Source organism: Mytilus trossulus, unplaced genomic scaffold, assembly GCF_036588685.1.
Source record: "Mytilus trossulus isolate FHL-02 unplaced genomic scaffold, PNRI_Mtr1.1.1.hap1 h1tg000050l__unscaffolded, whole genome shotgun sequence".
NCBI classification, from domain to species: domain Eukaryota; kingdom Metazoa; phylum Mollusca; class Bivalvia; order Mytilida; family Mytilidae; genus Mytilus; species Mytilus trossulus.
In genome coordinates this window covers 341410-354408 of record NW_026963292.1, presented here as the reverse complement: position 1 = coordinate 354408, position 12999 = coordinate 341410, and the positions used below count along the sequence as shown (strand labels likewise).

Genomic DNA, 12999 nt, shown 5'->3' with positions numbered 1-12999 from the left:
ACAAATTAAGACAAATAAAACCAAGCCGGACATGACATGTTTATAATAAGATGGTGATCAAAAATTCTGCTAATATCATATGCTTTTGTGTAGGTGTAGTAGTTAATCTATGCCTGTATTTATAATTTTTATCTATATTTATGTGGAACAAATAATGAATTATATAAAAATATAGTTATTGGATACATTGACACCACAATAGAGGGGGGTAGGAGGGGTCATGATCCTGAAATCCCCGCTTAAAAACACGAAATCCTGAAATCCCGGACTTTAAAACACGAAATCCCAAATTTCGAAAAAAAAAGAATTTCTGGATTCAAAAAGGGTCAATCTCAAAAACCTGAGTTTAAAAACTCCCCATCCCGGAGTCCTGATAAAGGTCCTATCCCCTCCTCACAATACATGAATACATCTAATTGCTATTTGTCCCCCATTACACAATATCACACACGTTCCCCTAAAATTTTGACGTCATAAAACAAAATATCTGACGCCACAATGGAAAAGTGATTGTTATAGGAGTCAAAAGTTCAAACTGCCTGGTCAGTCGGCATAAGCGATAAAGTGTATACTCGGATATATGTCGGATAAAAGCTCTACAGAGCTTATGTTGTATTGGTGGGACTTGTTTCTAGCAAACGGCTTACGCTGTTGACAAACCGGCATGACACTTGTTTGTAAAAATATTCAGCACTGTGCATGCCCGGCTCACGACGCTCGAGCCGGTTTGATTTCACCGGATAAGCGGCGAAAAACATGGCTGACTGTTGTTAGAACGGAATTTGTGCATTTAAAACTATTGTTAATCATCACGAAATAGCAAAAAAAAATGCACTAAAAACGGCATAAAATCTAACTAAACAAACTAACATTTGCACTTATATACTGTACTAGAATTGCCGAGGTTTCAGGGAAGATAAGTATTTGTTCATAATTGAGCTTTCTTCAATAAAATATTTCGTACTTTAATAGTAACTAATTGTAGTCAGCCTTTATAAATAAATTATTTCTTGTTATTCTTATTGTCATATTTATCCTGTTGTTAATTGTTAATAATTTATCAACGTATAAATGCTTTCTCGCTCTTGAGAACATTTTGGTTAAAGTTGAGAACGTTTAATAAAAATATCACAAATTATTCAGTCTGTGAAAGATATAGTTTCAATGTTCCTTCTTCATCGTCTGCAAACGCAGCCATGTTAGATTTGCCGGTATATAAGCCATTCCACTTGTTTCTCGCACGAATAAGCACACCATTCACATGACCTGCTTACTAGAAACAAGTGCGCCCACTGCCCATTGTGTACCGACTTTAATTAATATAATCTTTTATGCTTTAGACTTATGCTACTCCGTCAATAGATTTATATTGCAAGAACAAATCAAGGTACTTAAATACCATTCTCTGGTGGCGAATTATCCAGATCTATAATTTAACTTGGTGTCGAATTGACTATCATAGGTACCGATTTGACCAGGTGCCGAATTTTGATAAGAAATAAAATTCCTTTGAAAATCAAACTGGGTTTTCTTGAAATTTACTCTCTTTTACACGTCCTGTACATCAAAGTCCATTACCTGAGCTAAGTTTATTATATCTAGAATATTGTTTGCAAATTTTGGGCTGTCGCAACATAATATTGCTTTTTCTTTTATGTTTTTCAACAGAACCACATTTTTCACGCGTGTTTCGTCGGCCATCGTTGTTTTCCTTCTAATTACACTTTCGGATGTAATCGGGTTTTTTCTTTGGCTGCTACTAAAATAAATCATGTGATAGGGAAAATGACGTCACACGCATGCGCTCCCTCTTTCTTATCAAACATTCTCGTTAAACTTGCACAATGGCCGGATAGATTCGACACAAATTGGAAATTTAGCATCGAAAAAATATGCTTATCCAATTTGAGGCTTTCTAACTATTGTGTCAAAATGTGTAGATAAATCGCTGATAAGGTTGGATTGAGGGTTTTTGACCTGAGATGGGAGGACATTTGTCTAGAAAACAGTAACTCAAAAATAGGTAAGCTTCTCAGAAAATGGAGGCATACGCCATGATTCATGGGAAGGTAACTGCTGGAAACCGCATGCGCGCCATATTCTCTGCCGGGAATGCCAATATGTACGAAATTGCCTTCGAAAGAAAATGATTTATTAAAGCTTAACGAGATTGACAACTATTTTCAGATTATAAAATAATTAATATAGACAAAGAATATCAAACAACGCGACAGTTGCTCAAGCGGCTAGATAAATCCAAAGGGGCACCTCCACCGGGCTCGAGCTTGCCATGCAACCCAAAGCTATTATTAAAGACCGGTATGCAACATTCGAACAAAGATCTTAACTAAAGATACACGTACATGTTCCTCTGTTTACTTTGGAAACACAACTATTCGGTTATTTGTCGAACCTTAATGTCAAATTCCCCAATTGTCTCCTCTTTTCCACAAAACAGTTTCCACACATATCAAGAGTCAAAATGGAAAATATAAACTTAAAAAATGTTTCAAAATGACGCAATTGGTAATGTTTGGTGCATGAGGAGAAAATTTCACTTTCTTTTCGGAAAAAAATCAGTTGACTGGGATTTGATGAATCACAATAAAAAAAAATTCTACAAAACAAAAGTTACATTATAAATATTTTCAGACCTCTGATGCTAAATTTGGTGGTAAGATCCAGAGGACTGCCACTTTTTGTGAACTCTGCGTACAACAACAGTGAAAGCCATGCTTGCTATGAAGAGGGTGGTAAAAGGGGGGGGACTGAACACGGAAACGTGTGAAATAAAAATCGCCAAAATGTAGCACGAGAAATAGAATCAAATTATCAAGGAAAAAAGTACCAAAAGTTATTACTTACAGATCATGTACAAGTAGCCCTTATTTAATGGACGGAAGACCTTGTGATTACCTTTTATTGTGTGCTACTTGCATCTGATTTGAATCCATAGTAATTTGATGGACTTTATTAAATAGCATACATATACAATAGAAAGTAGAATCGTAACAATATACATCAACTTCGAATTAGTTCAAATTTCCTTTTTAAACAAATGCAGAACAATGGAAGCATGAGAAATTAAGAGCACTGACACGGAAAATAAAATAAGGGGAAACACAAAGCACGCACTTCAAACCAAACTCGAGAAATAAAACATGGAAACACGTGAAATAAAAAGGCAGAAAACGTTGCACGAAAATAACCTTTAACCACCCTCTATGAAGTAACATCTAGTGGCTAATATTTCATGCATATTCATTAGGAGACAAACACATATTAATATATATATAAATGATCGTTTGTTGCAGTATCTGAAACTTGATATCAGACAAAACGGTTTTAAGGATTCATATGAACATGGTAAAAAAGTACAATTGCTGAAATAATGGGTTGATCAGAGTGGCCTCTAATCAGAAAAAAAGTTGAAGCCTTATTTTTTCTAGAACTCAAACACATTCAAATCTTTTAAGAATCAATAGACCAAGCTGCATGCCCCTGTTGATAGTTCAAAGATTCTTTAATATGCAAAAGAAATTTTTGACCAGATTTTCGATTCAATGATTTAATGATTTACGACAGGGGACTGCCAAAGAGTATCCTTATGTTAACATAAAAACACTTTGATGAAATGTTTTCAAATTTGGATAATTGTTCCCTGTGACAAAATGTCAATGTAAAACTTAATTTTTACAATTTTAGCTTTTCTTGTTTTTGTTGAGTTACAAAAAAATGTATAGCAGACTAAGCCCTTTCTCAAGAATTCAATATTTGATGAATAGCTCTTGAATTCTGTATGAGGGAAAATAATTCAATTTTTAAAAGATGGAATATTTTTGGTGAATGGTTTGTTTGTTATTCTGTATTAATCTTATTTTTTGAATGCCTTTAACTTTGAGGCCAAAAAAATTATGTCTGTTTCCTGACCGAACCTGACTCAAACTTTTGATTCAATTCCAGAAAAAAATTGTTTCCTGTCCGGAAAAAGGTAAATTCTGGTCTAATCCAGATCCGTACAGTATTTTACTATGCCCAAACAATCTAGATGGCAGCTCCCAGCACACATGTGCTACAATTAAGGTTTATAAATGTTGGCAGTGGGAGGATAGGTCAATTAAAGCTTCTTTAAAGACATTAAATCATTTTGGGGCAGAGTTCACGAAAACTTTGTTTGACCCATCGGTCATGGGATGGACAAAGCCAGATTATTTGTCAGTCCTACAAAATTTTAGCCAGTCCTACAAAATCTGTCAATTTGATCCTAAAATAAAATAACGTATTTTATCCAAAAATAACTTTATTATTATAAGTTTTATTTCACAGCCACGGAAAAATTAACAATGAAGGACGAGTTTTGATCTTTTGATTATTCTTAATTAAAATCATTTTCTCAGTATTTGTTATCTCCATCTACGATTACAATCGCTGATTGTTTGCCATGAACAAATTTAGTAAGGCACGTGTAGATCGGCACTTTGGTTTCCTTAGGTTTCAGTTTGTTTATAACAGGAAACCAGTACCGGAAATCAGCAGCAGGTACATCTGAAGACTGATGTAAACACATATTAGAATTAGTTGTGGTACAACTAATTACTGACAAAAAATGCACTGCAACGTCTGTTTTTAGTGGAAGAAGACGTCAAGTCTTCTGAAGACTTAAGGGGCCGACCCTTGGCATTGAGTCTCTGTATGCCGCATTCATTTCGTATATTACAATTTCAAAACAACTTAGATTCCTGACACCGATTTTTACACATGATCAGGCATCTGAATCATTTAATTTGTAAATTATGATTGTAAAACAATCACTATCGTAAATATGACCCTTTTATTTATGTAAATTATTAGATTTCATCTCATCCACATGAACGCTATTTGTTTACTTGTAACAGGATGTTTTAACTGTAGATATTTGTATTACGCATGCGTGAATTTGGTATCGGGACAACCTCGCCCTGTTTACAAGTTCGCCCTTGAAGTTACGAATTTGCAATCCTGCAGACAAGAAGATTTTATTTTTATATAAATAAAAAGGATATATAAAGTGTTGTCTTTATTCATGGTTTTCCTTTGTCATGTGAATTAGATGCCCTTCGTAACATACATGTGAACCTCCCGGCGGGAGAACAAAACTCCCGTTTTCAGGGGTCTCCTCCCGTCCTCCCGTTTAGGAGAAAAAACTCCCGTGTATGAAATATTTCATGAATGAAAATTTTCAGACGCCATATTTAATCATTTCTTACTACTGTACGGGTGTAATTGACACCTGTGTTAAATTTTACCTGAACATCAAAGAAGATGTATAATTATATGGCTTCACTTGACAGCTTGGGTGTCAAACATACTGGTAATCAACGATGTTTACCTCCGACTAACTGCCGTTGTGTTATCAAAACGATGTGTCATTGGAATATTGAAATACTTTTTTGTTACTTCCCTTTGTTTTAGCCTGTTTTCAGTTATTTTGCTTTTAAAAATGTAAATTGTAAAAAGACTATAAATGATTCACATTTTAATCAAATAATCATAAAATGATGTTAATTAAATGAATTTAAATGATTTTGGACAAATAAAAAAATTAAAATTATAAATTATTTTAGCAATCTAGACCTCCTTTCAAGGATTACATTGAAGTTTATATGATAAATTTGTTTCTTATTCTTTTTAAGTCAACATTTAATATGTGCAACTAAACTACTAAAAGGTAAAAAAAATTAAAAAAAATAAAAATAAACTACTAAAAGGTTAATGATAAAAAAAATAAACTACTAAAAGGTCTAGTAGTCATAGTAGTCAGATTAATTCCTAGTAAAATGTTGAAATTTAAATGTGTAAATGTTAGTTTATATTAATTCTTATTGTGTAAGCTAAGAAATATCAAGACATTTTACACAGTTTTTAAGTCTTTTTAAGCTTTCTACAAATATGACTTTCATAATGCTTAAAATCCATGCAGTACTAGTGTTAGTGTATGTTATTTTTTTAATTAATTTACGATGTTGCAAATATACATGTGGAGCTTATTTCTTTCTTATTTGTCTAAACATTTACAAATGATAAGGAGATGGAGACATGAACAAAAATATATACAGATAAGATATATAAATATAATGATTCATTTGCAAGCAGTGAACAATCATTTGTCAAAAACAAAACAAAACAAAACAAGAAACAGATTCTTCTTATTATTTTATTTTATTCAAATAGAGAGGCAATAAGGGAACTATAAACATTACAATTTGATGGAAATTTGAAGAAAAAACACAATTTATACATCATTTGGTTACATTTACGACAAAATTTATGTCGATAAAAAAACATGATGTTTTGACCATTCAGTACTTAATAGATGCATAGTTCTTGGGGAAAAGTTTTATCAAATAATATGAATATAAATGACTTTTTTTGTGCTCATTTTTTACAGTGGGTTGTAATGATCTTCCAGTTAGGTTACCCTCATTTGGAGTGTTGTTCCCAACCTGTTAAAGGTCCATCTTTGTGCATTATTCAAAATTGGAAGTTTCAACGGCAGCAGTCCTTTTGCGCCAATTACTGTTTTTCAGGGGTATCATTTGAGCCAATTTTTATTTTCAAAATGTATCAATTGCGCCAATATTCGGAACTCATTTGCGCCAATTTACCTGTACATATATCTATCATAAATATTAATGATTACTATATATATGTATTCTTATTTTTGCCCCAAAAGGTATCACATGTTAGGAGATATTTCACCATAAAGACGAGTTTCTGAAGAGAATTAAATGACTTAAGCAGCATTAGACAGTCAATTTACAGAGAGAGAATAAAATTTAATGCTTAACAAAGATATGCCAATATAGAAAATAGAAGTTTTTGCTCTTTATGTTTTAGCCACAAATGTTGATGACACAGAGCTTTGTTCCTACCATGCGTATGGGCTTTATTATTATTATGAACTATTATTAACTATTTTATGTGGATTTCATCCTTCAATGTTTGTGTTTTTGGACAAAAAAAAGAAGTTTAAAGCTACTACAAACATTAAATTTGGAAGTACCCATGCAGTAGCAGTAATAAAAACATTTGTTTCAGAAAAAGAAAAATGTGCCGTGTTACAATGCCGGTTCCAAGTCCGAATAAAGAAGTAAGGAAGGAATTTTCTTTTAACTGGCGCAATCGTATGTTTTATTTTTGGCGCAAATGAAACCATCTAATTTTAAAACATGTGGCGCAAACGTAGCATTTGAGAAAATAAGTTGTGGCGCAAAAGGACGCATTTTTGGCGCAAACGGATCTCTCCCGTTTCAACAAGCATCTAATATTCTTAATCTGGAAAATAAACCCTGGTCTGCTAGCTTCATGTATATTTTTTCTACCGATTTAATAACTAGAATCATGCAAACAGACTTAAGGAAAAGGCATGTAAGTTCATCGTACAAATATGACACTTTCTCTAGACAATCCAGATCTTGCAAAATACGTCGCTAAAAATTGTAACCTTTAAAATTGTTGTTGTGCAGTAAAAACCCATATGGGAACTTTCAAAAGTTGGCGGGTATGTAACAAGTCTTACTATTTTTATGCTCCATTTATGGGCAATATTTTTTCTAGTCTGTCCGTCCGTCCTACTTCTGGTTATAAAGTTTATGGTCGAGGTAGTTTTTGATGAAGTTGAAATCCAATCAACTTGAAACTTAGTACACATGTGTTCCTCTTGATATGATCTTCTTAATTTTACTGCCAAATTAAAGATTTTACATAATTTTCATAGTCAACTGAACATAGAAAGAGATTGTACGGATGGGAAATCAATGTACTTATTACCTTTTCTTGTTTGAAGAAAAAAATACATTTTAACAATAATGGAACAAAGCAGCCTGGGTAAGTGGGGCTGCTTTTATGGTAATTCAAGTTACTTTTTATTCACCTTCTTCCACTTCAGAGCTATCAGCTCTTTGATTTCATCAGTCATCAGGACTGTCACTAGCTTTCAAAATACTGGTCCGAGTCTCATTTTGACCAATAGGACTGACCATTTTCTCGAACTCTGTTGGGGTACAGGACCCTAACCAAACATGACTTTTATCCGACTGCAAATCTGACTGAGTGCAAAAAAAAAAATGAAATCCCAACCTACTGACTCTGATTTTTTTGCCTTGGAAGCAGGAAACACATATTATTTTTTTTGGCCCAAATTTAAGTTTTGGCCATATTTCAAATGCAGTCCTTATCAGAACATGTCCTGTTATATAGAATATATTCAGTCCTGCTGATTTTTGTTAATCCAATGTATCTTATCTTGTAGGGAAGTAGAGGATGCACCAGGATGGCACAGATAAATCTGAAATACAGCAGCCTGGAGTTGACATTCTAACTGGCATTCCAATCACTGCCCAAGGTAAATGAGTGTTACTGTCGATTGCATTGAGTGTGAAGAAAAAGGTTATATCTTCGGTTAGCTTGCTAGCTGAACCGTGAAGTCGATGTTAGGTACATCAAAATGTAAGGTATACTACCCTTTTTTCGCTCACCTGACCTGAAAGGTCAAGTGAGCTTTTCTCATCACTTGGCGTCCGTCGTCCTGCGTCCGTCGTCCGTAAACTTTTACAAAAATCTTCTCCTCTGAAACGACTGGGCCAAATTTAACCAAACTTGGCCACAATCATCCTTGGGGTATCTAGTTTTAAAAATGTGTCCGGTGACCTGGCCATCCAACCAAGATGGCCGCCATGGCTAAAAATAGAACACAGGGGTAAAATGTATATTTTGGCTTATATCTTTAAAACCAAAACATTTAGAGCAAATCTGACATGGGGTAAAATTGTTGATCAGGTCAAGATCTATCTGCCCTGAAATTTTCAGACGAATGGGACAACTTGTTGTTGGGTTGCTGCCCCAGAATTGGTTATTTTAAGGAAATTTTGCAGTTTTTGGCTATTATCTTGAATACTATTATAGATAGAGATAAACTGTAAACAGCAATAATGCTCAACAAAGTAAGACCTACAAATAAGTCAACATGACCAAAATTGTCAGTCAACCCCTTAAGGAGTTATTGCCCTTTATAGTCAATTTTTAACAACTTTTCGTCATTTTTTGTTACTTGTACCAAAATCTTCTTCTCTGAAACTACATGGCCAAATTTAACCAAACTTGGCCACAATTATCATTGTGGTATATAGTTCAAAAAATGTGTCCTATGACCCCGCCTACCAAACAAAATGGCCGACATGGCTAAAATTAGAACATAGCGGTAAAATGCAGTTTTTGAATTATATCTTTGAAACTAAGACATTTAGGGCAAATCTTTCAAGATTTAAATGTCCATTAGAATAAGATTTTTCCCCTCACAAATTTTCAGATGAATCCAACAACTCGTTGTTGGGTTGCTGCCCTAAAATTGTTAATTTTAAGGAAATTTTGCAGTTTTTGGTTATTATCTTGAATACTATTATAGATAGAGATAAACTGTAAACAGCAATACTGTTCAGCAAAGTAAGATCTACAAATAAGTCAGCATGATCAAAATTGTTAGAGGACCCCTTTTGGAGTTATTGCCCTTTATAGTCAATATTGAACAACTTTTCGTCATTTTTGTAACTTGTACAAAAATCATCTTTTCTGAAACTATGGGCCAAATTTAAACAAACTTGGCCACAATCATTACTAGGGTATCTATTTAAAAAAAGTGTCTAATGACCCCACCTACCAACCAAGATGACCGACATCAGTAAATACAGTAACAGGTGAGGGACACAGGCTCTTGAGAGCCTCTAGTTCAAAGTAGCCTGTCCTTCAAACAGATATCTTAGATTGGTTATCTGTCAGACTAGTCTTTTCTTAAAGGAGGGTAAATTACTTAACCTGGCTAGAAAGCAAGCTAACCAAAGCTTTACACTCCAGGGTTTGGGCAAACTAAAATATTATTTAAGTGTGGCCTAGCATGACAAGTTTATAGATCAAGTTAGCATTTTGTTCCTGTACATTGAATATTTAACCAGTAAAGGGGCAATCTTTTGGAATTTTGAATGCTTATTTTGATTCTTGATTGGTGTACCTGCTAGTCGTCATAGAAGTCAAAATGCCTAGTTGTATACTACTGTGGTTTGATGAGCAAAAACTTCCTACAGATGTATTTTCATGAACAAATGGTGAAATTATATCTGACTTCAATAACATAATTAACAAAAAATTACCTTTGTTATATTTTTTGTCAAAATCATACATACAAGTCTCATATTTAATTATTGATATAGAAATTTGCTTGAAAAACAAAAAAATACTGCTTGTACACTGAATTAACCTGCAGTTGAATTTTTGGAAATGTTCATATATATTAAATGAGCTTTTATTTTTCTTCAGCATTATGTCGACAGTTAATTCAAGGATCACCAGCCAACACAGCTCCAGGCACACCTGTCTATGGTCTGACTTCAGGGATCCCATCGACTGTGCCTCGGACAGTTAAACAAGAGTTACCAAGTAGACAGTCAGGAGGTGGTACCGTACATCATCATGGTCCTATACCACCACGGACAGGGTCAGGACCCTCGCATACCAACCTTACAAATAAAATGTCTAATCAACAAAAATCCAGCACTGGAGGACATTCTTCATCTGCCTTTGCTGCTGCTAATAAACTTTTGATGGAGACTAAATCTCACAGTGGACTAAGTTCCACATTCCCTAACCTAACAGCTCTAGCTAATCAGAGCTCGACCGGTCCCTCGCCAAAGAAAAAAATAAAAGTGGAAGAGAAACCTCCACCAACGTCTGAAATAGCTAATTACAGGAAACTTGTTCATGATAACAAAATTAAAGAAATGTTAGAAATCAAAGAGAATTATATTGAAAATTTGTCTGAACTGTTTTTCCTGCAAAATGGGGGCAACATGATGGATTATTTTGTATGGACGAAAAGACCAACACCACAATTAGTCAATTTCTTGAAATCTTCAAACATTGATAGTGATGATGAAGAAGATCATGGTTTAGAAAGGAAAATTAATAATGAGGTATGGATGTTAATAATTGTTCAATTGAATTTTGCTCAGATTTTATGAGACATCTTATTTTTGTAAAGAAATAAAAGATTTTTCCTGTGAAACCAAATCTTCCTTGTGTTGTTACGAAGCTTCTGAATAAAGGTTAAAAAGGGGATGAAGAAAATACAAGGTTTTCCTGATAAGAACCAATATTATTGATGTCATTGATCAATAAAAAAAAAAGAAGCAACTGGGACTTTCGTACATTTATTTAAATTTTCACTTAAAAAAAATTATGAAATATTGAACTGCAAGATAAATACTGTGGATTCATTATTAATCGTTGGATACCAATTTTCGTGGGTATGGGTCAACCACGAAATCAAATGTTCAACGAAATACATATTTATAATAGGCTTAATAAACAGAAATTGTCAAAACCACGAAATCAAATATCCACGAATATGCAAGTTTTCAGCAATCCTCGAAAATTGATACCCACGAAAATAAATGAATCCACAGTATAAGATGTTTTATGTTGACTTTTCACCACAAAAATATTTTGATGAAAGTTAAATAACGACAAAACAATGTTGTCTTTTTTTTTTCAGGTGAAGGTTTTAACATGCAGTGGAAGTAATGTTCCTATTGCCACTCCAGTGGCAATATCAACCACACTACCACCATCTGTGGCAGCTCTCAACCAGCAGGGTAGGTTATAAAGGGCAGCATGCTGTAGCCTATTTATTTCAAATATCAAAATAAAAAAGTACTGTAATTTGGTTTATCAATCCAGTACTTCATACTTCAGTTAAAGATGTGAATATGACTGCATGCTTGTAGTTTACAAATAATAATATAGATTTGCTATCCAATTGTATACACAATGCATAGTTCAGCACATTTATGCTCGGAAAAGAAGATAATTCATGTAATTTAAAACTTGATTGTTAAACATGGATATAACCCATTTATAAATGTAAGTGTCAACATGCTTTCCTGAATTTCCATTCATCAGAAATGCTGAACTCAATCTGTGAGCCAATGTACGGACTCCACAAAGGAATATTAAAACTTGCCAGTAAAAAAAATGAATTCCAGGGCCAAAAAATTGAACAAAAGTAAACATAACACAACATTGAAAACCAAAGACACCAATAGGAACCCGATCAAAACATGCGGTTATTAAAGTCATGAAATGTTAATTGTTATGAAGTTCTATATTATATATATCTACAGTGTATGATTACATGTAATTAAGTTAGTAGTTAGTCTTGCATGTAATGACTGTTTTTAGTTATTTAATCTTTCCAATTATTTTATGCATTTTATTTTAAGTTAACAGAAGTATGATCTGGATGTTATGAAAAACTGGTCTCTATATTGGCTGTTTTTTTTACTCAATTTTTAAGGAACACAGATTTTAGTAGCCTTCAAATAAAAGAAATTAAACACTTGAATATTGAAATTACTGCACATGCACAAATGCATATTTGCTTGCTTATCCAATGCAATAAAGGTCTAGACTGTTATAAAGAAAACCTTTGAGGAAACAACAATTATCAATATTTAACTGATTCAAGACGGTCAAAATTTTTGACTTATCCAAATGTTAAAAATTGTTGTTAAAATCCAAAATGGAAGTTTTAGTCGAGCTAATATTTAAATCTAGTTTTATTTATAGCCTGTTTAAATTGATTGTCACGAGTTTTAAGGCTTAATTTTTTATTCCATAAAACTAAAATTGGTCTTGATAGTTATAAAAAAATACCTTGAAAAATTGACTGATTATTTTCAGCAAAAGTTGTGTGTACCAGGGTTTCCGCTGGCGGTCGCCATTTTCGCAATTTGCGAAAAAATAATAATTGTGGCGATAAAAATTCGTCATTTGCGAAAGAATTTGGCGAAAGAAATATATAGAACGATTTATTTTCCTCCATCTTGTTTATTTACTTTTTTCGAGTTTCTCGGACTTAATCCGATCAGACAAAACTCGGAATTCACCTTGACCTCATTAAGGTTTGGACAG

The 12999-nt window shown here is 33.4% G+C and overlaps 1 protein-coding gene across 1 annotated transcript in view; it reads left to right on the top strand.

Moving 5' to 3' along the window:
- The first annotated feature begins 1797 nt into the window (after positions 1-1797).
- Positions 1798-12999, top strand: part of LOC134699321 (helicase domino-like) — a 79063-nt gene continuing 67861 nt past the window's right edge. The window contains exons 1-4 of the mRNA XM_063560934.1: positions 1798-2023; positions 8291-8383; positions 10348-11000; positions 11582-11681. Coding sequence (XP_063417004.1) covers positions 8302-8383; positions 10348-11000; positions 11582-11681 — 835 coding nt within the window. The 5' untranslated portion in view covers positions 1798-2023; positions 8291-8301. The remainder of the gene's footprint in view (positions 2024-8290; positions 8384-10347; positions 11001-11581; positions 11682-12999) is intronic.